This window comes from Penicillium odoratum (genome assembly GCF_028828045.1).
Source record: "Penicillium odoratum strain IBT 22623 chromosome Unknown utg000001l_segment0_segment0, whole genome shotgun sequence".
In the NCBI taxonomy this organism is placed as follows: domain Eukaryota; kingdom Fungi; phylum Ascomycota; class Eurotiomycetes; order Eurotiales; family Aspergillaceae; genus Penicillium; species Penicillium odoratum.
Window position 1 is genome coordinate 3,920,615 of NW_026643143.1, and position 24,257 is coordinate 3,944,871.

The following is a 24,257-nucleotide window of genomic DNA, read 5'->3' on the forward strand; positions in this document are numbered from 1 at the left end:
ATTGACCAATCCCATATTGGGCTCAGGCAACCATCAAACCGACCCCAAATCTCATATCTACCGCCCTCACTCATTCCTCTCACTCTCCATTCCAATCAACCGCCACAAACATCGCTCAGTCCCTCAAAGTAAGCGATCTCCTCCTTGGAAGGACCGAAATGTAGCAGTGTTCTCACCATTCCAAAAATGGTGCTCTCGCTGCCGGTCCCCAGCTTCTCTAGATCCTCCGCTTCCCCCCCACGCCCCGCCGACAGCAGCGTGCCCGCATCACAATCCCGCCGTCACCGCGAGTCAGCGTCCGGTTCCTCAGCGAATTCCTCCTCCAGTCGAAACTCCTGGAAACCAGCTGTTCTGAGTGGCAGCCCCTCGGGTCCGAATAGCCACTCCATCACCCTGAGTGAGGCTTTGCGGAATAATCCGTTCGGTAGCCCTTCGCGATCGTCCCGGTCTATCCAAACATCTACAAGTGAAATACAGGAACAAAAGCAGGAACAGGAAGAGTTAAACGCGGCCCTTGAAGCGCTTGCCCGAATTTTTCCGGATGTGAAAATCGAAGTGTTCCGGGAGCTACTTGTTCGTTTCGATGGAGACAGCAGGCTACATGTTTGCGTTGAGCAGTTGCTCAGACATAAAAAGGACTGGGTTTCTGGTAGATGGAATATATCAGAGGGCAGTGGAAGCTCAGAAGATGAGGGGCCGGATGAACGAGCTGGCTGTGTTCATGGTGCCCTCACGGAAGGAGGTCTCGTGCCAATCGAAGAGCGGTTCCGGTCCGACGAATATAAGGCCGCAGGACGAGTGGCGCTCGCAAAGGAGTTTAGTAGTTTGAGCAAGAGCACGCTTGAGGGTGTTCTGGCTGAAGTGAATTTCAGCTACTTGCGAGCACGACCGATACTGCGCGACCTTTCACGGCGTACGTGGAGGGCTACATTCAACAGCATTTTGCCGTCATTTCGCCGAAAGAAAGACCGGGAAGAACATCCGCTTGTCATGTGGCAACGTCGCGCAGATGGAGTGCTCACTCCGAGGCTGAAAGAAACGGGATGTGCCGAGTTAGACGGGGAGTTATACGCATTGCTTGTGGATCCTGTGCTGCAGCAAAGGCGCGAGGAACAAGAAGCTGGCGATTTCAATTTTGCCTCGGAGCTCAATGAGAAAGAGGCTAGAGCAGCTGACGCCTTATATGAGTGCGAGTGCTGCTTTGCTGACGTGACTTTCGAGCAAATTGCGACCTGCTCGGCGAATGTCCATATCATATGCTATACTTGCATCCAGCGGACTACTCACGAGGCCCTTTTTGGCCAGGGGTGGGGTAAATCTGTGGACCTAGAGCATTCAACACTGAAGTGCCTTGCTCCGTTGTCTGTTGGCGCCTGCGAGGGCTGTCTTCATCCACAAATCGTGCGCCAGGCAATTACACTGGAGATAGCTGGAGCCGAGACGTACCGCAAATTTGAAGACCGATTAGCTTCTGAAACTTTGCTGAAATCGCAGCTCAAGCTCATCCGGTGCCCATTCTGTTCCTATGCTGAAGCCGATCCCGTCTATCACCCTTCATCTCGGGGCATAGGCTGGCGAGTCCGTCGTGATGGAGGGATCATTCCTACTATCTTGATGACCTTCTTCCTACTTGATCTTGTCCCGTTACTTGTGATACCTCTCTTGATTCTTCTCCTATTCAATCCCTCCTCTGTAGCGGTCATCTTGAACAACTCAATCCGCAACCTTTGTCTCAAGATCCGACAGAAGAAATTCAAATGCTCCAACCCTACCTGTGAACGGGTCAGCTGTCTGACGTGTCAAAAGCCATGGCGAGACCCCCATGTGTGCCACGAGCCACTGCTGCTCGACCTCCGCGCAACTGTCGAGGCCGCCCGCACATCCGCCGTGAAACGAACCTGTCCCCGCTGCAGCCTCTCCTTTGTTAAATCCTCAGGCTGCAACAAGCTTACCTGTGTGTGCGGGTACTCCATGTGCTACCTCTGTCGCAAAGCCCTTGGCACTCCCGTCCGGCCATCCCAAGGAAACCGCGACGGCAGACGACGTCAAATTGATATAGATCGAAACGATCTTCCCGCCGGGGGCTTTGACGGTGCATTAGATGATGAAGCCTTCGACGACGAGGAGTTCGAAGAACCAGAAGGCTACAAACACTTTTGCGAACATTTCCGTATCAATCCGGGCTCTCGTTGCACTGAATGCACGAAATGTGACCTCTACCAGGCCGAGGATGAAGAGACTGTCGCTCGCCGCGCTGGAGAGAAAGCTGAGCGCGAATGGATCATCCGCCAGGGACATGATGCTAACTCTACTGGCTCTGTGGCTGCCCTTGGTCTTCGAAATGTTAACCAAGACCTTTCTGCGGGAACAGAAGGAAGTTCTGCTGCTCGTAATCATAATACTTCCCTTTGGGATCTGCAGCTGAGTGCCGGAAAACCATGGGGCTACTGGTTCAGTGATGTTTGGTTGGATGGCGGGTGGAAGTTGGAGGGACAGGCTCTGATAGACTGGATCGTGGAGCGAGTTGTGGTGATCGAGAACCTGTGATCTTGTTCACCTGATAACAAGGTATCCTTGTAGTTTTCTTCTTTTTCTTCTCCTTCTCAAACTGAATCTGGTCACAATTTCGGTGGCTTTCGCATTGCTCCGCGATTCTTCATTGCTAAAATTTGTTTTTGCTTTTGCTTTGGGATGGCGTCTAATGAGCTTCTTTCGAAGTTGGCTTGGCATGATATGATGACTGATATGACACGCATGGCTTTTCTTTTTTGCTGATGGGAAAATATTTCTCCTTTAATACATTGATTTCCAGACAAAGCTGATACCTTAGCCTATCCAGTCTGTGGTATGATAGTCTACCCCTCTATTACTTGGGTACACTCGGACTTTTTGGACACATGTTAGAGACCTTCACCTCTTTTTCTTTCTCCTTCCGCTTCACTTTTCTTTCCTCAGTTTTCTCTATTTTTCTTTTCTCTATCTTTTCTTTATATTCAGCTACATATGAATCTGAAGTGCCTGTTGACTATTTAATTATTCGGTAGTAAAGCAGGTAGAATACCGGGTACAATACGAGTAGAAGACTGAGAAGGAGATAGGAGATATGGTATGACACCTAGGTAGGCGCCGCGCGAAAAGCGCGGTGGAAAGCCTCTAGTACAATATCACTCTATCATGCACGCTTCACTCATGCAGGGAAACCGACAACGAAACCACAAGGCAACTTTTATTTATATTTCACAACTTTAATGCACATGCTATTCAGCTTTCTCAGTCTGCACAGGCTCTTTTTCTGGATCAGATCCATTTTGAGCTCTTTTCCTTCCTTCCTCCTTCAAGGCATCATCATCGGCCCTGCCCAGTTCAGTCTGGGGTATGAGCCAAAAAGCGAGCAGACACGCCAATGCTGAAAGCGCTGCTCCGATAAGAAAAATAATTCGGAATCCTTTGCGGTATGCAGGAATCAAGACACTACGAATATGTGCTTCATCGCCTGCGGATTGAGTTGATAGAAAGGTTGCGGGACTTCCAAGAATAGACTGCGAGTCGGATGCGGAGAGATTGAGGCTCGATATTGAGGAGGAGATGATATTGTTACTGATTACGTATTGTCAGGAAACCACGAGGCAGACAGAAGGGCTGAGTTCTTACAGGATTGTTCCGCTGACCACGATGCCAAGTGTACCGCCGAGACTCCGAATGAAACTTGAAGATTGTTAGAGGGCATACGCAGATTACAAGAGAAAGCTTACCTCCTGAAGGAAGTGACGACAGCCATGTCTCGACGCTCCACACCAGCTTGCATTGCGATCAGAGTTCTGTGGGCTATGTTAGCGAAGAATAGCATTATAGCAAGCAGATATGCAGAACTTACGGTTGCAAGGTAGTTCCGACACCCGATCCTGTCAAAATAGCATACCCGATTTGCTTCCCAACTCCCGATGATTCATCGAGTGTCGAGTAAAGACCGAGGGAAACTGCCCAGACTGCGTACCCGAGAAGAATACATTCTCTGTACCGACCAATCCAGTGAACGATAAGACCGGAAATGGTGCTACCAAAGGCTGCGAGGGAATCAGCAAATGACTTTGTCCTAGAGGTAGGGAACTGCGACATACTTTGCACTAATATGATTGGGACCAACATAGCCGCCGCTTTCACAGTGCTGTAATCATACACCAGTTGATAAAACGTCGGAATGTAATAGAGTTGGACCATATTGTTCCACCCTTGGATCAACATGGTAGCAGTACATCCATTGATAATCCTGGCGCGGAAGATATGGAGCGGAATCAAGGGCACAGCAGCACCTTTCCACTGCCACAACACAAACGCAACGGAAACAGCGAAACCAATCACCAAAGTTGCGACAACATGGGGAGAATTCCACGCATAATCATTACCACCCCAGTTCAAACCCAAGAAGAAGACCGCAGTTCCTCCAAGAGCAAGGACTACACCAACAAAGTCGATGGCCTTTACCTTGAGTTTCCAGTCCCCCTCCACCTCTCGCAGTGGCATGAAGAAATACACACACGCTGATGTGATCGCAGTCAAGGGTAGATTCAATCGAAAAATCCATCGCCACGAATCATGCGATATGGATGCTAACGCTCCGCCTATAAGTGGTCCGATACCATTGGCAATGGCTACCACTGCACCCATGATACCTTGATATTTGCCACGCTCACGGAGAGGTACAACATCGCTCACGATCATCTGAGCGAGGCTGATCAGACCTCCGCCTCCGATACCCGTGAATGCGCGAAAGATGATCAGCTGCGTGACTGTCTGCGCCAGTGATGCTGCCAATGACCCGATGAAGAAAATCGCGAGACCGACGAACAAGACAATTTTTCGAGACCAGATGTCAGAAAGCTTTCCATAAAGAAGTTGGAAGCTTGTTGATGTTCTACAAAATCAGCTCAATTCCACTAGTCCCTGCGAAGGAACTTTTTTACTCACACGAAATAGGAGCCAGAGATCCAAGATGCCTGGTTTGTGGCACCTAATGAATTGGCAATGATATACAAACATGATGCCAACGTCGTCTGGTCCATTAACGACACGAAATCGACGCTCGAACATGCTAGGAAGATCTGATAAGGGTTTCAATTAGCAAGGTTCCATGCTCACCAATTGCATTTGAACAATTCCTGTTGGAAGACAAGAAAAAAACTCACTGTGATAATCGTCCTTCTGGGCACATAATTAGTTTGTTCGTTAAAAAGCACCTTGGCTTTCGGTGCATCATTGACCTCCGCATCGCTATGAGCGGACTGGCTTGATCCATCAAGAACTCCAGTCATTATGTGGACGGGTTTTCCAGCAATGCAAAAGCTAGAATCACCAATTCGAAGTCCATGAATTATATTAATATTTCTTTTACCCTCAAGTGCTCTCAGACCTGGAAATATTACTGCATGAGCACATTTCTTGCATTGTCCGGGCGGAGTTATACCAAATTCGTCAATGATCGACAGAACGGAATAAGCCTTGACAGTCGATCAGTGGATTGACCAAACTTGCTCAAACACTCTCAAGGTAATTATTTGCTCAATTTATAATTCAGTGACGATATATGTCGGTATAGGATGAGAGAGTCGATTTGAGTTTGTTTGCGGAGAATTGATGTGGCTTTGACCCTTGTACCCTTGGCGTTCATGTCGGACCTTGATGATCTATCGATGAATGTACTAATAGATTAGCTGACTTGACGGGCCATACCCGTGGACGAGGCTTGCGAATCTTCGAATTCCTCAGAAAAGTTTCTAGAACATGGAGAATTCAGATGAACCAGGGCATAAAGCCACCCGAATGGAGAGGAGACCCCCTTCATGGTGCTATCTGGGTTGTCGATCATGCCGTTTTCATCATTTCGATCCCAAGTCCGAGACAATTCATATTACGGACCGGTCGAGGGTACAACTGACTATCATAATATTAGATGCGAGATATTAGTCAATCGCTCCGGTTGCCTTCCTGTTTCATCCCGTGGTCTCGGCCGTAGCTCGTGGATTTTTGGCGCTTGCAGATGTCCACGTAGGTAGATCAGAAGGGTTGCCCCTCTTTAAACCCTGGATAGGTGGCATGTACAACTATCAAGGTGGGACCATGGGAAATACAGCTCTTTTTCTCTCTGCAATTTTTAGCCTTGCCTTTTTTGGGTAAGAAGCAGCCATCTGAGCGAGGTGTGAGAGGGGCTCATGCATACTACTACTGAAGTATATATGTCTAAACTCCCAAAGATGATTTCTTGATTTTTACTTGTCTCTAAAACTTATAAAGAAGTCAATTGCCCATAGATTGGAGGCGATAATTTGAAGAAATGGCATCACATACAATGTCCCAATCAAATGAGTGCAATGTATACTTCGGTGCGGACTCGCTGAAGAAGTATTTCAATCCTGATTGTCAGCCTCCGTTGCCTCTGGTTGAGTTGCCGGAACATCTGAACCCATACTATCATGATGGAGTTCGGATATACGCCAAAATGATGACCATGCACCCGGCAAACAATGTCAAGGCTATGCCAGGTAAGACAAGTCTAGACTACAGACAAGGAGAAAGCTGACTTTCATAGCGTTGAACATGCTGGAGACAAATGTGGTTCCGAACAAGACCAATACCATCATTGAATACAGCTCAGGATCGACCGTGATTTCCATGTCCATGATTGCCCGAGTCATGCACGGCGTCAACGACACACGAGCTTTCCTGAGCAACAAGACCAGCGACGCCAAGCTGAAACTGATGCAGTTTTTCGGTCTGGACATTACCCTTTTCGGCGGACCATCACAGCCAGAACCCACCGATGAGCGTGGTGGCATCCAAAGTGCCCGCAGACAAGCCAAAGAGTCCGAAGCAATCGTCAATCCCAACCAATATGAAAACGACGCCAACTGGCAGTCACACATCCGATGGACCGGACCACAAATCTTCAAGCAACTACCCGAGATCAATGTCCTTTGTGCAGGCATGGGTACTTCGGGAACCCTCACCGGACTGGGCACATACTTCAAAAGCGTGAAGCCGTCCGTGACGCGGATCGGGGTCTGCACAGCACCCGGTGACCGCGTACCTGGCCCAAGGTCCTATGCACTTTTACGCCCAGTCGAGTTCCCATGGAAAGATGCAGTGGATACAATCGAAGAAGTCGGGTCTGCAGACTCGTACACCAATTCTCTGAGACTATGTCGAGAGGGACTGGTGTGTGGCCCATCATCCGGATTCAACCTACAAGGCCTATTCCAGATGCTGGAGAAGCGCAAAGCGGCCGGTACACTCACTGATCTAGCCGGTCCAGACGGAGTGACGCACTGCGTATTTTTGTGCTGTGACTTGCCATACCAGTACATTGAGGAATATTTCCAAAAACTAGGCTCGGAACAATTCCCTCCCATCCGCAATGAGGTAAGTAAGCCAACAAAGCGCCCTGTGACGTTTCGGTTCCTTGCCCCGCAACCACGCCGCTAATGCAAGTGTAGCAATTGACCAAAGTCGATCTCCACCGCTATGACGAAGCCTGGGAGCGAGATGCCCTGGATATCCTTCCACAGGTATACGGAGCTCCTCGGTCCCTCGCAGAAAGCCAAATGAGCGAGATCACGCTCAGGCCGCAGCACCGGGTGCTGGATCTCCGAAACCCAGCCGATTTCCGAGCTTGGCATCTTCCTGAGTCGATCAACCTGCCACTGACCAGCCTCGGGCCACATACGGCGTCACCGTTTTCGGATCCGGCTGTATTAGAGGCGCAATGGAGGGAGCTGGAGAAGCTTTTCCAGGATGGCCTCGTCTCGCATCTTGGTTCGCATCACGTTCTGGTGGTATGTTACGATGGAGACACGGCACGTGTGGCCACTAGCGTTCTTCGGGCGAGAGGCCTTGAAGCAGATAGTGTGCGCGGTGGCTTCCGTGCGTTGAAGATGTATGGGATCGGGAGTGAGGGTCCCACTATGTCCACAAAGGCCCCTGGACCTATTGCGGCGACTATTTCTGTTTCTGCTGTACCCCTTGATTAGATTGGGATTTCTTTCTAGGGATTTGTATAGGGTAGTTGGAATGTAGGGTTGGATCTGCCATGTGAGACGCTAGGCCGGATACGGAATGAGTCCCCTGTGGTTTTTTGTATGTATTTTTTGTATCTTTTGCTTTGTGATTCGTTGAACATCGTTTCCCCTGCTTTCTTTGGTTAACACAATGTTGCAAATTTTGAACCAAGATGTGTTCCAGGTTTAGACTTGAAAAGAAAAGGAATAAGAGTATAAACTACGTCATGGCTGTCACCTGAGATCTCAGCCACATACAATTAGTACTTGAGAATAGCTACAATGTGCCTGGTTGATCTCTGTACCTGGAATATTAAATTATACTTTATCATTCATTACACGTTTATATTATAACCGTGGTAGAAGACCGCAATCATATTGCGCGCAAATCTGCTCAAACCATAACCACAGCTAGCAGTTATAGAATACATATGGAGTAAATTAGGTGAGGAAAAATCCGAATAATTTCGAACGGATCGTAGATCTTCTAGGAATGCGTACTAGAATACCGAAAACACACCATCCGGCATCGTGTATTTGCCGTCATCAATCCTTAGTCCCGTTTTCAGTGCACTGTTCTTCACCATGAAGCCGACTTTCAATCAATTTGGTACTCCAATTTAAGCCATTATCATCCAAGGTTCTCTCACCTTCCATTCAATTTAACCACAACAATCACGGGAAGTGCACGTAGGCACATCTTCCAACGTCCAGCAGCAAAAATCTTATGCAACCACCATAGCAATGATGGACATGAAAATGAACCGGGGAATCCCCTGGTTGGATCAACCGGTCCTACTTCACTCATCTCGTGTAGACAAGTGTAAGCTGTCGCCTGCCCAGTGTGCTCATCGCAGTGGGCACTGGCGCTACTGGTGTGTTTTATTTTGTGCCCTATTCCGAATTGCTCCTCTTTCTGTATATATGCTGATATAATATTTTCCACAGGTACCAAGCTGACCATGTTTACGCTCTTGCTACGGTCTACTTGTGTTGTGCTGTGATCGGTGTATTCGCTATCTCCAACTTCCTTGTTAGATATTCTCCGAAATGGGTCAAAAGAACCCGAGTATGGCGTGCGACTACTTCGATATCTCGGTACCTGGCTTATCGTGGATATCAATGCCCGATGATGCGATACTGGTCTCCATCTTTAGGCGTTGTGTTGCTGGGTGTTGCGGGGGCGGCTTTCTTCCTCGGTGAGAAATTAATGGATTTGATGAACGAAGGAGAAGACTGACTGGGCTGGGCAGGAATGACACTCGGTCCGCAACCTTATTATTGGCCGACAGATGCAAGCTATGGAAGCAGTCCTCCGATCGCTACACGGGCAGGGTGGATGGCTCTTGCATTGCTCCCATTTGTGCTGTGAGTACTGTTAATTTGATGTGAGGTAGATACGTCAGCTAACACTCGAAATAGTGCTTTGAGTGTCAAAGCCAATATGATCTCTGCACTTACCGGTATTCCCCATGAGAAGTTACAAGTCTTCCACCACTGGACTAGCTACGCTATGTTTGCCCTAGCGCTTGTTCACACATTCCCCTTCATCATTTACAATCAGCGGAAGGGTGACATGGTGAAGCAATGGAAAACAAGTGTGGCATACTGGACCGGAGTTGTTGCTCTTCTTGCGCAGACTTATCTGACGCTTATGTCCCTGCCATCTATCCGGTAAGAGTTCGTTCGATTATGCCTCAAGAACTTCGACTAACTGCTATAGTAATCGGTTTTACGAATTCTTCAAAGCCACACACATCGTCGCGGCTGTTGTTTTCGTCGTTTTCTTCTTTCTTCACTGTGATTTCCGTCTATCCTCATGGTATGTACTGCATGCGATCATGTCGATAACTCCCGCTCACAAGTACCAGGGATTACTTCATCGCCTCGGGAGCGATCTACCTTGTATCTTTGGTCACCTCTCAAGTCCGCACCTACTTGTTCAACGGTCTCCACACTGCGACTCTCGAAGTTCTCCCAAGTGGTCTTATTCGCGTTGCAGTCCCGACATTTATGAAGTGGACACCAGGTCAACATGTCTTTGTGCGATTCTTGACATCCGACCTGCACCTGTTGACCGCTCATCCGTTTACCATCTCATCTGTCTGCCGAGACCCCGACGAAACCGGCAAAGCCTCTGAGATTATATTCTACATCAAACCATGCCGCGGTGTAACTGGCCGCCTAGCAGCCATGGCTACCAAGAATCCCGGCTGCTCAAAGAAGATCCTAATTGAAGGGCCTTATGGAGGCGTCAGCGCACAGCACATGGCACGTTTCGACACCATTCTTGTAATCGCCGGCGGTTCTGGAGGTGGGTTTTCTCTTGCAATGGTTGACGAAGCACTCCGTCTATCCGCACTGGAGTCCAAGGAAGAAGATTCGGAGCACGAAACTCGCCGTAACCTCCAGGTCGTTTTCTCGACTCGGGAAACCGCCATTGCAGACTGGTACGCTGCAGAAATCGAATCCCGACTCTCTCATTCTACATCCCCTTTTTTCGGACCCCGACAACGGATTTGAAACTGCCGTCTCCGTGCATATAACATCTCGCGTTAGCTCGGCTTCGTCTTCGCCTTCCATCGGCTTTGAAAAGAACACAGGCAAGCTGCCCACAACGGAGATCACGGCCAGCGGGGCCTTTAGTCTCAATGTCCACCGCAATGCCCGTCCCGATATCCCTGGTCTTGTTGCACGCACCGTGGCTGTGGGACACGCCCAGGGACAGCACGCAGGCAAGAAAAAGCGAATCGGAGTTCTCGTTTGTGGACCTGCTTCTATGCTCCACGATACCCGCAATGCGGCGGCTCTGGCTCAGACTCGAGCTCTAGGAGGGGAGGTTGAGGAGTTGTACCTACACTCGGAGCCTTTTGCGTGAGTTCTTCTCTTTATGCTCTTGCTGGAACCCTTTTACTGATAATTTCTAGGTGGTAACTTGCCTTTTTTTTGAGTACTTTATCCGCTGGTCCGATATTGCTCCTTTGTTTCCAAACTAAATAATTTGTTGCCCATGTACATTATTATGGTAATCTTATCCCGATTCCACGTCAGTTAGACCGAGAGGATCACTGAATTCGCTAATCATCTTGACGATATTTCAATCTATCATCTAAGCTTGGGGTTAATCTTCTAGAACATGATCGGGTGTATGACTCATTTTACGTAAGAACTTCAAGCAGCATGCGGCATATCTCAATGCCGATACCTATTCAGAAGGAAGTCGAGGTTGATGAGACCTTAAGGATCCCTTGAATTGACTTGTTCCAAATGTTCCAGATGAAGATTCTTCAACAGGTCCTTGAAAACCCCGAGTATTCCCACTGACTTGCGGGAATATGCCCAGGATTATTTTTTTGAAGAGGATGTTCAAATCGCGACAGATGAGCAATTCAGTCCCAATAGATGTAACAGTCATTCAAGCCACGTGCAAATCTCTGGTCCTAACTTTTCAACCACATTGATGGTATCTGTGGTTAAATTCTAGCTGATGGTCACTACCCTTTGTAACTTTCGATCACAAAGGAATTTAGACCAGTGCATCGTCACCTGCTCACGCACATGTATTTAACAAGCAAGTATTAGCGACGATCTGAGCCAAGCAGCTATTCCAATAAAAATCAAAGAGGGGGAAACAAGGTACGTAACTGTAAACACAAACTATGTAATCATGCAGATCAACTTCCCCGCAAAGTCGGGGTAAGATCCACCCATGACCTCAACCTTCATTCCAATTTCCCCCTTACCATCTTACCATCTCAACAATATTTCAATCATGACCAGAGGATTTGCGACCATCACGCCTGAATGCGAGGTAATCTTTGACGCAGTCAAGGAGACCGACAAACTAAACTACGTCATCTACGAGGCCTCCGCACACGACAAGAAGATCTCCGTCGCAGAGTCTGGCAAATATGAGGACTACGCGGACTTTCTCTCTCACTTCAAGGATGACACTCCTCGCTATGCAGTCGTCGAGCTTCAGTATGACTTTCCCGGCGGTGATAAGCCACGACACAAGCTAGCATTCATCACATGGTACGTAGCATGTTTACATTGTATGTCTCTGCTACTTGGGAAGACACTGATCCAATTCCAAATATAGGGTCCCAGAGGGAACGGGCATCCATGATCGATCCTACTACACCACAAACAAAGATCATCTTTTCCGGGCACTTTCGGATATCAGCCTCCATGTCCAGGCAGCTACGCAGGAGGATCTAGCCCATGCGAAAAGTACGTTTTAAATGAGCTATCTTGAATTACGAAATTTGTAGTTGAAACTGACTCTTTGGTTTCTCTTTAGTTCTGAGTCAGTTCAAGGCGCTTTAGATGGTATCTTATTTTGATTTGAGGATCTTGGCATCGGAGGATATCAGGACTTTAGGCACCCAGCAACAATACGTGGCATTTACAATGAGACCGAGCCTTCTTTCTTGGGTTGAACTATTACCTAGTAGTCAACAACTTAGGTAGAATGAATGAACGAATTACATATTTTTTAAGACCCAAGCGTGTGCTGCTAGAGCATCCTTCACTCCACATCTGCTCTGCTGAAAAATGATTGTCAAGTGATCTGACCACCTGAGAGTAACTATAAATAATTTTTCTCGCTTTTCAACTTCTTCTCTTTCACAATCTTTGGCTCTCACCCCAATCCACTCTTTTTATCTTTCTACTCACCTCCACCTAAAGGCGATCAGTGAAACAAACCAGCTGAGAAATGCTTTCTCACTACCAACAAATCACTGGTCGTCGAGGTCTGACTTCAAGCGACTAAATAGCTCGCTTAAGATTTCGACCTTTCAGAGCTACATACCACTGCGACCAGTTCGGTTTCTCAGCTACCACCGGAATCTCGTATGTCCGAGTCGATGACTATTCATTTCTGAGTCCAGGTCTGTTTATGTTGGAGTCCAGGTCTGGTGGGACCCAGAAATAATTCAGCATTCTCGAATGTCGGCAAGACTCCGGATCTTGAGCCTCAGCTAGTATGACTGCCAACCAGAGGGAATGAGCCAGCTTGTCAGGAAGCGAGATAATTCTCGTCATGCATTGTAACCGACATCAAACATATCGGCATCTGGGATCAACGATTTACACCAAGCTAAGGAGCTGTGCTTGTTATTTCAAGATCGGGAATTTCATGATACGAAATCTTCGATGCAATGATCAGGTTGGAGCGGTAACGCATCTGCAGATACTGTGGCCGTTGTCCAGACCCTTTCCCTTTTAAAGTGATTATCTCTTTCAGTACCCTTGACTGAACCATTTGGCGAGATCCCGCTATGCCCAATTCCAGCACCTCCAGTCTATGACCTGCGATACCAATTAACCCAACATTCATGGCCAAGTGAAGACCTGATGACCCAAATCACCGATTCTGTACCCAGGCGTTAGCGAGCCTATTTATATTTGCCCTTATTGAGAAATCTGTGATCCTGGACGAGAACCCTGGTCTGGTCTGACCAGAGAAATGGCCACCAGTCTTCTGTGACTTTGAAATCAACAACCTGCTCAGAAATCATTATAATGTAGACTAGTGGTGTACGGGGGCGAGTAGCAGCCATGAGAACAAAACCTTTTAGCGTAGCGCCTAGTACTTAGGTATTATACCATACCTCCTACTCCATCTCCTATTCAGTCTCCCACTCAGTCTTCTACTTAGTCTCCCATTTAGTCTCCTACTTAGTATCCTATCCAGTATTCTTCCTTCCTTCTTACTAGATTGGTCAAATGATAAAAGAGCTCTCCAGGTTCATATATAGCGGAATAGAAAAGACAAAGAAAAGGTTAAAGAGAAAAAAGTGAAGTGGAGGTGGAAGGAGAAGCACCATATTGGTAGAAAGATAGTATTGTTGGAATTGAATCATATTAACAACCAGATGCACCATCCAGACGCTAGTAAATATACCAAATCACATAATGCACAATCCAGTCGAACAAAACAGCCTATATAAGCCGAACCCGAGAGCGTAACGTAAAATTACAGTCAGAATCAGAAGGTCTACTTAGTAGATTCTATTCAACGCCATGGCCAATAAAATATTGGATGCACGAGTCCGTCCCAAGCACAGACGGACGAAAGAAGAGAAAGAGAAAACTGAAATGCAGGAACAGGAGCAGAAGCTTCAGACTCCAGTCCATATCCGCAAAGAATCGAATCACATCGAATCTAATCAAAGAAGAAACCCGGATATCTCTAGAGTGGAGAGGCGATGATCATAACCGCAGAACAAGACTGGCTTCAGATCGAAAATGAGAAACAAAAGTCGTAGAGGGTCATAAGGTTTACTTCCTCTCAAGTCCCGCCATCAGCGCAGCTCGCATGCGCACATTCACCACACCACCAACACCGTAAGCAGGAACGATCTTGCCCATGCGCGCAAACGAACTGGAGATATAATCTCTGCGAATACGCGCTGCGCGCTCCGTCCACGGCATCCCACCTGGTGGTTGACGGTTATACAGATCCAACCCGAGGAGATGCATGGGTGTACTGGCGAACTGCATAAGCGCGGGACAGGAGAATTGAGCGATAGTGGATTTCATGCGCGCGGTCTCGGCCATCCAGTCTGGTATTGAGGGGGCGATTAGGGCGGGAACGTTGAAGGAAGCGAAGATTGTGATGCTGTCGCGGAGACAGAAGAGGCCGTAGGAGATTTTGGGGATTTTAGGAGCCGATGCTGTCATTGGAGGGTGGCAGCTGTATTTGGATGCGTTTGTGTTTGGTGATGCTTCTGGGGTTGCGGTTTGGCCGGGTGTGGCTGGGGTGGTGGGAGGAGGGTTGGCGCCGAAGATTTTAGCAAAGCGCGCGTCCTTGTATACGCAGATGGCCATGTTTACGACGGTTGTAGAGATGAATTTGGCGGGACCGGCTGTTACGGTGGAAAACGATTGATCGCGGAGGGTGGAGGAGACGGTATCGATGACATTTGCGGTTAGGTATGTCGATGTGTATAGGGTGTAGATGAGAATGAATGGTGTTGTGAGGAAGAATCCACTCGGTTTTGAGATCATGGACCGGAGGCAACTTGTGATAGTGTCGCGGATGGGGAATCCTTTCGAGGCTTTCTCGATGATCGCGCTAAACTGGTGTAAGCTTAAGTCCGATTCTGATTCTGAATAGAAAAGTATCAAGACTTTCAAGAATTCAAGACTTACCGATCAATAATGGTGATCAGTGGACATGTTAACGCGCCGGCAGATGCTGCACTGGCAACGTCGACACCTAGTCGAAGTCCGAGATTCCTTGTATTCCATGCTGACGCAGGTTTTTGCATATGTTCGGAGACCGCCGTCATGTTGATAGGATGCGCAATAGCATCGCGAGTCATACTCATACAGAAGGAACCCGGGGTAAGATCACCGGTGCATTGAAAGGAAAAGACCAAACCAAATGAAGGAAAAGCAATTACTCAGATGCAACTAAAATCGGAGTCAATACAACTCGGACGAGAATGGACCGGGGGCGATCCGGTGCCGGGTCTCCGATGCCGGATTATACTATCTGCCGGATAAACGATAACCGCATCTACACAGCCATCTATATAGCATCTACAGGAGTACTTTCGTACAACTTAATAGTTCATAACCGTGATATATTTTCCCAAAACGCCATGTACATCAGAATAACATAACTACACTGGACTAAACTGCAACTCTGGCAGAGATTCCATCCAATGTCACATTCATAGCACCGGCTTGGACGAGCTGTGGCAAATTTGTTAGAAGGTTTTATCTTTAGCCATTCAGGAAGGACATCACATACCGCTCGTCGAAGATCATCAATAAGATCATCAACATCTTCAATACCCACACACAGTCGAATAAGATCCTCAGGCATGGCGCGTTCCGCCCGCGTCTTCGCGTCAATACTAGCATGGCTCATCCGGCATGGCATACTGATAAGAGAGTTGACACATCCAAAGCTAACGCTGATAGCCCAGATCTTCGCACTCTCAACAATACGCTCGCTAACGTCCACATTACCGGTCTCGAAAGAGAGCACGGCGCCTGCACCGCGCGCCATGGAGTTGTGCAACTCGTACTGCGGGTGCGAGCGCAGACCGGGGTAGCGCACCTTGAAGCCGCTTTCCTCGAGGAATTCGGCGATACGCTGTGTGTTGCTCTGCTGCTGGTCCATGCGGACCTTGAGGGTCTTGATACCGCGCATCAGAAGCCATGAGTCGAAAGGCGAGAGTCCACAACCTGAGGCGTTGATTGGGAAGTACAGACGCTCGCCAAGGGTCAGGTCGTTGACGGCAATGACACCGGCCATCAGGTCGTGGTGGCCGGAGAGGTATTTGGTACCGCTCTCGTAGACAATATCGGCGCCCAGATCGAGTGGGTTCAGTAGCAAGGGAGACATCATGGTGTTGTCTACGGAAACCAGACAGTTGGGGTTGGCCTCGTGGGCAGCGGCGGCAATCTTGGCAATGTCGACAATCTTGATCAGGGGGTTGGTAGGGGTCTCGAGGAGAACCATGGTAGTCTTCTCATTCAGAACTTCCTGCACCTTCTCCAAACAGGTGGTGTCGACGTGGTGCACGGTGATACCACCGTTGGTCGAGAGGTACTTCAACAGGCGGTGTGACCCACCATACAGATCGTCACCGGTAACGACAACGTCGCCAGGACGCAAAAGTCGAGTGATCACATCTAGGGCAGCCATTCCAGAGGAAACGACAAGAGCCCGCTGGGCCGACATGATCTTGGCGAGGTGTCGCTCGAGGTGGGTGCGAGTTGGGTTTCCGGACCGAGTGTAATCATACTCACCACCGCCGCCTCCGGATGTTTGCTTGAAGGTAGCACTCTGCAAATATGGTTATCAGATTGAATTACAGGATTAATTGGCCGTTTATCTGCCCGTCAAATCCATACCTGATAAATTGGCACACTGCTCGCGTTGTACTGATCACTGCCCTCGGTGTAGACCAACTCGGTGGCAATGTTGTACCGGCGACTTCCGTGCGGGCTGGACGGAGCTGGTGAAGGGGGGAGGTCATTGCCCTGGAGATCAACTTGAGGGAATGCCTTCTTCACGGAGCTCGACACCCCCGAGTCATTGTTCTGGGCTCCGGATCCTGATGCCGACATCGCTTTGCTGCAGGGCGGGGTAGAGATTGTGGGTGGGTAGAATCTGGTAGGAAGATGCGGAATGAGGTGTACTGTAATCCCAATTATATGAAAAGATTCAATGCTATAGGGTAGATATGTAAAGAAGTGAAAGATTGAAAACAAAAATGTCGATAGGTACTTCTCCCACTTTCTCTGTCCCCCGGACTGACTATGACTCCGCTCTCGGGGACCTCTGATTGGTTCATGAATGGGGACTGCGATTTCGTCATTCACTAGTCCCAATTAGGTTAAGCTAACCAAGTTTTTACTTTTAAGTAGAACAAGAACTGGCTTAGTTCTATACAGTAAAGAGCTAGATTTTTTTTTAACTGATATTTATCTTAGTTGGAGAATCATATTGATAGAATATAAAAGAAGACCTGATAGTATAAATCCCACCTTCCTCCTGAATCAATCCAAAACAGTCACGCCAACGCCAGGCATTCCACCCCAACATTCCATTTTGAGCAGCCAGCATGATTGGACGACGAAATCAAGTCAACTGTACATTATAATAAGTGTCACACAGACAGGCAAAGGGCTAACTCGGGAAAAGGCCTATGCAGCCAGATTGCCGAATCCGCCATTGATACCGAAGAATTGAAACCTAGCAGAGTTAATACCAGAACAATAGGTAATCATGAAGAGGGACATACCAGTCTTCCACATTCAAGGTCGTCGGCGCAGTCGGTCCACTGCGGGAACTGTTGCTCCAGTTGTCATTATCCTGGCTACCAGCGTCCAGCGCGGCACCACTCATCGTCCCATCCATGCCTTGCATCGGCCATGTCTGCCCTTCCATTCCGAACATCTGCTGCTGGCCCGGCATTCCCATACCTCCAGGAACACCCGACATCATCTGAGGGCTGCCCTGGGAGGCGGACATGCTGCGTCCATGGACCGGCTGCTGCGGATTACCCATGGGACGCTGGCCCATATTCTGGGGCATTGAAGGAATCTGCATATGTGGATCCATGGGCGGAGGCGGGGAGGCCAGCTCGGGGAAGATTGCAGTGCCGTCGGGGAAGAGTTGGTCAGGTTGAAAGTTCTCCCACAGTGATGGGGACAGGTTGGGCGAAGCACGGGTTACAAGGAAGAAGTCGGGAGGAGTGGCGGGGAGAGAGAACTGAGCGTTGAACGGGGTTGTTGGCCGTGTATTGCTCCTTGAGTTGGCGGCTCCAGAGATGGGGTCTGCAGGACCACGGTGCATGTTAGGTGAAGTCTGGCCCGGTTGGGGCTGATTCAATTCCCGAGACGGGGTCACGGCCGGGGTCTGTGGACGTGAGCGTTCATACGACACAGGGGGCGTCGGTCCACCATTTGGCAAGCCCAGATCCATATCGTCAAATTTCCGCTTCGGCGGGTCTGGTCTTCTATTTTGAGCGGCGGTGTTCGCATTTTCATGTGGTCGCCGCTGGTGCCTTTTACCTGCCGCTTTTTGAAGTCGCTCCTCCAGAAGCTTGTTTCCCAGAATAGATTCAAATAGGGTGTTGACCATCTTCGCGACCAACCACACTTTGGAGACGTCCTTGAGCGCCGCCATGCACACATTGATACGTTCTTGACATGTCGCCACGATTGAGGGAACCGACGAACGCATTTGGTATACGTGCATGATCAAGGCGGAGAATAAACTGTAGACAATAAAGGCTGGAGTATATCGTAGCTCTCCATGGGTGTGTAGGTTCTCGATGATCGAAGTCATCATTCCTGCAGCCTGGAAAGCAATGGTGCGCGAAGGGTACGCCATTTCTTCGACTCTGTAGCTGTTGGGTGCAGAGGAAGCAGGGGGCATATGAGCTCTATGCAAGAGGCAAAGTGTAGTATAATAATTCGAATGAAGAAGTGCGGCCCAGAAGTGGTGATTAGATCGTTGCCAACAAACCTCCTTAGGGCAGTTCTGCAGCCAATCGGCCAAAGCCATATCGGAGTGTGTGAGGTCCATAGCATTCATGCGCCGTGATTTTGATGCCACGGAGTATTGTTGTGAAAGAACCAGGCCCATAATCTCACACAACTTGACGTATTGCAGGAAGAACTGGACATGCACCGGATCTGGTGGATACTCGGCTGCAACATCGAGTTCGTCCTCGATGAAGTCTTCCTCGGTCACCATTCCAACATCCGAATCATCTGTGTTGATCCCTATGGGTCGACCCAAAGCCACGGCCACCGAGCGATCCCGAGTGAAAAGCGTCCACCAAATCCTCTTCCAGAGTCTCTTATCGGGTTTACTGAGCTGTGAGGTTTCCACACTGCGGTGCATTCCTGAACCTTGAGCGACCACCATCGCGACTCGGGTCCAGTAGAACACGTTCTTGGTCACATCTAGAACTGTTAGAGCAAAAACAAAGCAAAAAAAGCGGGTTCAATTCACCTTCTGGTCCTTCCCAATACCAGCCTAAAAGTACCAAAGCCTGCACAATAGTGACCCGGTCGTCCTCATAATTAGCATCATACAGCGCCTTCGCCCGCTTATAAAAGGTCATGGCAGCCGGGGTGGTCGAGCCATTCGCATCCATTAGCTGAGGGTTCGTGCAAACCCTCGAACCCGCTAGCAATATGGCCTGCAGCAACAGTAACGAAGGCGGGTTCTTCGGGTCCCGGTAATGACGCATAAAACGACTCTTGTTGATAATCGGGACGACTGGCGCCACCCATTTGAAGTACGCATCGACCAACTCATCACACAGCGGCTTTGGCGGCAACAAGAAGGCACCTCGTTGGTGCAGGATTTCAATTTCCAAGTTGTCCAAGTCTGTCAAGCGAGCGCGCGATCCTCTGATATTTGGTGGCAGCGGGTAATGCACAACATCTGTAGTGCCGTGGCGATCTTGAACCAGTAGTGACAAATTGGATGATTCCCCGAGGTATGCCACGCGTCCGGCTTCCTTGATGGGTGCCCGCGCAAACTTGGGCTTCATGAATTGGGCATAAGCGTTGTTGGCCGAAGCTTCCTGGGCTGCCTCCGCCTCCGAGAGATCGGTTATGGGCATGCCATCGGAGGCCATGCGATTCTTGCGGTATCCGAATGTATCATCCTTTTGATCCGAATCTGGGGATTGTCCATGATGGTCATTTGGTGCGTTGTCGGTCGAATCCTCAGTACTGGAGGGCCGAAAGTGAGCGACCGCCGCGTCGACTAGCGAGGAGGCTGTGTGGGGTGGGCTGTCATACCGAACGTCGTCTTTGGTTTTGGAGGAGTTCTTCTTTCGTTTGGGGGAGGGAATCTTGCATTCGATGGAAAAGGCGACACAGTTTGTGCAGGGCACACCTAGACTGGCGGCATCGCAACGGACCTGGTTGCAAGAAACATTTAGTTAAGGCCGACCGGGAGGAATAATGTCGAAGATGAAAATTAATCCAAGGACATTTCAGAACTCATCTCAGAACTCACTTTTCTAGCATGGCATGTCTGCTCCGATTCATTGTTAGTTTGGTGGTCTGGAGATACTCATTCGTCGATAAGGAGGGACCGAGGCACACAACAGCCTCGGCTCTCCTCTCCCGATCGCGTCGCAAGAAAGAATCAAAAACGTACCTCACACGCGCGTGATGCACGTTGCCTAGAGATTAGATAAAACGAATTAGCATCTAGAATCCTTGTTCCATTTATTATCCTTCTTTTACCCCCCAGGAGACTTGAGGGGAATAGTGAAAATCCTGTGCGAAACTCTCCTGTCGCGCCCACATGGGCCCCCGCGATACAACGGTGTCCTCCATTTCACATCCACCACACAATCCATCGAGATTCGTTGTTTCGATGATTGACTAGGAGAAGGCGCTCACCTTCTAAAGCTGAGCGCTTGGCCCGCAGGGCCATTGCGCACATTGATGCCGGAGGTTCCTGTCGAGCCCGTGGCACTGGGGGCCGGACTGCCCGCGGGGTCTGTTAGGGATTCGATCGTGGTGTTCATAGCCGCGCAGTCTCCATGCAGTGAGCTGTCGGGCGCACGATGGAAACGGTAGGGGGAGGGGTGGGTGGAAGGGGTTGGCAAATGATATAAGAGTTAAAAGGTCCCACGTCAAAGGAATCAGGAAGGGGGGGGTCTGGTCTCACGCATAAACCTGCGCCACGCGATCAGGTTCAAAGGTCGAGAGAAAACGGACCGGAGAAGAATATCAAGAAGCCGTTAAAGAGAGAAAGTCAGGGTAGTGGCAATAACTGAGGTCACTTGTGGAGATCTCCCCCAATTAATCTCCATTTAACTGGTTCCCGGTACAACATTGGATTATTAGGATAGTATTTTATACACTTGAATAGTACATATATTTCACAGTCCATATCCATGGATGTAATCATATTTACTGGAAAAACCCACACTCCCTAGGCTAAATACCGTAGATCCTGGCAGGACTACCATTTGCAAAATTGCGCCATCCACTAAATTTCCGGAAACCTGGAGAGAAACCAGTCTACTCCTATTCTTCCATGGATATATCCCGAAACATTGGAACCGGCCACGGGTATCCGATCCGAAATGATCGACGGAGGGGAACTGGAAAGGGGGACTTAATATTGCAGAAGTGTTAAAATCCGAAGAAAGGCTGGCAACCTTGAAGAGGTCAGACATCCATCCCATGGATGAGTCCAGGCACGCTAGGCCAAGATACCCTATTTAGAGATCCACCCGATGCCGTGGAAGTAACTGGAAATTAGGCCCTCACGTGGAGCCTCCAGTCTTGCGGGGGAGTGGACTAGCCACATTATAGAAGTTACAGTGGCTTTTCATGGCACCAAAGCCAAACATGTGTGATGATCCGAGCCCCCCGATCTTCCCGGCTTGACGCACTTCTGGGCAACGCTTGCTGCCACGGGGACGGGGAAATAAGGAGTCACGGATCTACGGATTATATTGAATGCACCCAAAACCTGGAGTAGGTCTGGAGGAAGAATGTCAGGCAGTCTAAATAAAAGATGCCCATGAGTGTTATAGTTCTGTACCTACATTTAGTTCTACATATGCAGGATGTGTACATACTGGTTGACATATATGTCCGCAACATTTGAAGGGTATGCATCTGATTCATGTTTGCATGCTGTGTCACGTCGCCTGAAGGTAATGCTGTCCTCCAGGGCTGTGGTCAGCAGCTTCAATCGATTGGTAGATCAATCGGAATCAACCGTGAGTACTTATCTGCAGCTTGCATCTTGTCAAGGTGCCTCGTGCACATACGTAGACTTGCAGGAGCTAATTTTGAATGTTTACGTAGATCATTGCCAACGGAGATGATTTATTGTGACCACACACCGTTATGTGTAATACCTGCACTATATTCATATTTCTAGGTACCATCGCCATCTTCAGTATTCCATCTAGCTCCGCCAGAACCGTACCTAACTTTTGAACGCCCCAAACCCGTTCAGTTGCGGGGTAACTTCCAAACCCGGGGAGACGGATACTGTGGGGATAAAACCCGAATTCCTTCACGAAAACCAGACGAACGAGAAGAACTCCTTGCAGAGGTCACGGTGTGTTATTACCGCATCTGTCCTGCTATCTTGTGATGCCTCGGCATCTTTAAAAACTGGGGCACCTTTGACCAATCACAGTGCGTATATCTCCACATTAGTCAGATTGAGGCGTGAAGGACTCAAGACACGCGGGGCTTGGCTGTCAGGCACCACTTTTGAATTCGGTGCCGTCTTGGTCCGTTCGCTCAGAATAGATCGACCATCTGTCATCGCGCCCTGGCGGGATGGGCTCTAGCTTGGGCGCTTTAGCCTTTTTGGGAGGGTGAGATTGATAGGGTCATATTATAGAGTTGCAAGATTCCTCACCGCCCAAACAAGGCCGTAAGATCAGTGAGAAGGCCAAAATGTATTAGAATTGGATTCTTGGCTGGCAAGTCAGATTGATGCGTGCGTGTAACGGAAGATGCTATAGCTAGATGGGTTGGGCATTTAAGTTTTTGGATCGACCGACCAGGACGGTGAAGACCATCTTCAAACTCGCGCGACCTGGCCGGCAGACACAGCGCACTTTTACAGCGGCATTCGCCGCAGGTGGACTTCGCTTGGTCGCATTTGCGCTTCAATCAGAAGCAGCGGGTGCATGCAAAATCTCGTGGCTTGAAAGGATGCCACATGAGGATGTTTGAGGCGAAGGGGAAGAGCGGAGTGTGGGGGAAAGCGGAGACTACCAGTCGGGCTTTTGATACGGACTATGGTTACCGTTGATAAGAATGAGCAATGAAGTAGTCAACCATGATGCCAAAATTTCGAGAGATGGTCAGATCTGTACGAAGGGTTTTGAACTTAAGAGAACCTCAACGAAGTGCAAGAAAGGCCTATAGGTCGAATCATGTTAGAGGATTAACTCGAGGACCTTCTATCGGGTGATATCAAACCAAACAGGCCTTTGTTCGGCTGAACGAGAATTGACTGAAACTCAACGTTATCAGGCCCCAATCTGACAGTGACGAATTTCTTCCGCTTCTACTTTGGATCTTTGGAGGTGGATGGCAACAAAGTTCTATTGCAGACCCGAGGTAAGGTTATTCTACATAAATAGCAGTGTACTATTTTTGACTAACTTTGGCTAGATACAATATGAGCTATATAATCCAACAGAGTGCAGATTATGGCAAGCCTGTGCTTGGTGTCTCGATCAACTACCGACTCGCTGCTTTTGGCTTCCTAGACTCGAAGGAAGTGCGGGTGAGTTAATGCGTATATCTAGTGGGTCAAATGCTAAATTATGTTTCTTTGCTGCACACTTACGGGCGTACTACGACCTCGTAGGCCCCCGGGTCAAGTCATCCTTGATGATTTGACCAAAAGAAGCTACCGGTAGTCCTGACTTTACTCACTTTGAAAGTTTTACATGTTTCCTGCCTTGTTGCCTAAATCATTTCATTCACTACTCGTTTACCTATTCTTCCATCTGCTTCAATCTCTTTCTTCTTTCTTCACCCTCTCCTTCCTTCACCATTTCCTTCTCTACCCATATCCTTCTCCTGTTTCCCCTTTTATCATCCTCGCCTTCATCCCCTCTCTTTCTACTTTCTTTACCCTCTCCTTCCTTCACCATTTCCTTCTCCTGTTTCTTCTACTATTTCTCCCTCCCTCCTTTCCACCATTCTTTTCTG

The 24,257-nt window shown here is 48.8% G+C and overlaps 10 protein-coding genes across 10 annotated transcripts; 6 read left to right on the forward strand and 4 right to left on the reverse strand.

Moving 5' to 3' along the window:
* Positions 1-186: 186 nt before the first annotated feature.
* Positions 187-2,547, forward strand: N7520_001505 (E3 ubiquitin-protein ligase; the record flags this gene model as incomplete). The annotated part of the gene is made up of 1 exon (XM_057135440.1): positions 187-2,547. One exon carries the CDS (start codon positions 187-189, stop codon positions 2,545-2,547), a length of 2,361 nt encoding a protein of 786 aa, XP_057001376.1.
* A 710-nt stretch (positions 2,548-3,257) lies between these two features.
* Positions 3,258-5,309, reverse strand: N7520_001506 (MDR family MFS transporter; the record flags this gene model as incomplete). Its single annotated transcript, XM_057135441.1, has 7 exons — positions 3,258-3,597; positions 3,652-3,705; positions 3,753-3,818; positions 3,875-4,064; positions 4,119-4,912; positions 4,966-5,099; positions 5,184-5,309. The coding sequence occupies 7 exons, from the start codon at positions 5,307-5,309 to the stop codon at positions 3,258-3,260; spliced, it is 1,704 nt and encodes a 567-aa protein (XP_057001377.1).
* Positions 5,310-6,328: 1,019 nt separating this feature from the next.
* N7520_001507 (putative cysteine synthase B) lies at positions 6,329-8,021 on the forward strand (the record flags this gene model as incomplete). Its single annotated transcript, XM_057135442.1, has 3 exons — positions 6,329-6,536; positions 6,584-7,413; positions 7,488-8,021. 3 exons carry the CDS (start codon positions 6,329-6,331, stop codon positions 8,019-8,021), a joined length of 1,572 nt encoding a protein of 523 aa, XP_057001378.1.
* Positions 8,022-8,795: 774 nt separating this feature from the next.
* N7520_001508 (ferric reductase family protein) lies at positions 8,796-10,926 on the forward strand (the record flags this gene model as incomplete). The annotated part of the gene is made up of 7 exons (XM_057135443.1): positions 8,796-8,925; positions 9,005-9,247; positions 9,302-9,416; positions 9,471-9,722; positions 9,772-9,870; positions 9,920-10,460; positions 10,495-10,926. The coding sequence occupies 7 exons, from the start codon at positions 8,796-8,798 to the stop codon at positions 10,924-10,926; spliced, it is 1,812 nt and encodes a 603-aa protein (XP_057001379.1).
* An 894-nt stretch (positions 10,927-11,820) lies between these two features.
* N7520_001509 (actin-binding ADF family protein) lies at positions 11,821-12,377 on the forward strand (the record flags this gene model as incomplete). The annotated part of the gene is made up of 3 exons (XM_057135444.1): positions 11,821-12,083; positions 12,151-12,281; positions 12,352-12,377. 3 exons carry the CDS (start codon positions 11,821-11,823, stop codon positions 12,375-12,377), a joined length of 420 nt encoding a protein of 139 aa, XP_057001380.1.
* Positions 12,378-14,078: 1,701 nt separating this feature from the next.
* On the forward strand, positions 14,079-14,267 carry N7520_001510 (uncharacterized protein; the record flags this gene model as incomplete). Its single annotated transcript, XM_057135445.1, has 1 exon — positions 14,079-14,267. The coding sequence occupies one exon, from the start codon at positions 14,079-14,081 to the stop codon at positions 14,265-14,267; it is 189 nt and encodes a 62-aa protein (XP_057001381.1).
* Positions 14,268-14,336: 69 nt separating this feature from the next.
* On the reverse strand, positions 14,337-15,349 carry N7520_001511 (uncharacterized protein; the record flags this gene model as incomplete). The annotated part of the gene is made up of 2 exons (XM_057135446.1): positions 14,337-15,132; positions 15,210-15,349. The coding sequence occupies 2 exons, from the start codon at positions 15,347-15,349 to the stop codon at positions 14,337-14,339; spliced, it is 936 nt and encodes a 311-aa protein (XP_057001382.1).
* A 346-nt stretch (positions 15,350-15,695) lies between these two features.
* On the reverse strand, positions 15,696-17,144 carry N7520_001512 (cystathionine beta-lyase STR3; the record flags this gene model as incomplete). The annotated part of the gene is made up of 3 exons (XM_057135447.1): positions 15,696-15,758; positions 15,817-16,860; positions 16,929-17,144. The coding sequence occupies 3 exons, from the start codon at positions 17,142-17,144 to the stop codon at positions 15,696-15,698; spliced, it is 1,323 nt and encodes a 440-aa protein (XP_057001383.1).
* A 579-nt stretch (positions 17,145-17,723) lies between these two features.
* On the reverse strand, positions 17,724-21,082 carry farA (CeGAL family transcription factor; the record flags this gene model as incomplete). The annotated part of the gene is made up of 5 exons (XM_057135448.1): positions 17,724-17,772; positions 17,822-19,493; positions 19,543-20,464; positions 20,707-20,731; positions 20,955-21,082. 5 exons carry the CDS (start codon positions 21,080-21,082, stop codon positions 17,724-17,726), a joined length of 2,796 nt encoding a protein of 931 aa, XP_057001384.1.
* A 2,269-nt stretch (positions 21,083-23,351) lies between these two features.
* On the forward strand, positions 23,352-23,835 carry N7520_001514 (Alpha/Beta hydrolase protein; the record flags this gene model as incomplete). Its single annotated transcript, XM_057135449.1, has 3 exons — positions 23,352-23,406; positions 23,571-23,657; positions 23,747-23,835. The coding sequence occupies 3 exons, from the start codon at positions 23,352-23,354 to the stop codon at positions 23,833-23,835; spliced, it is 231 nt and encodes a 76-aa protein (XP_057001385.1).
* Between the last annotated feature and the right edge of the window lie 422 nt (positions 23,836-24,257).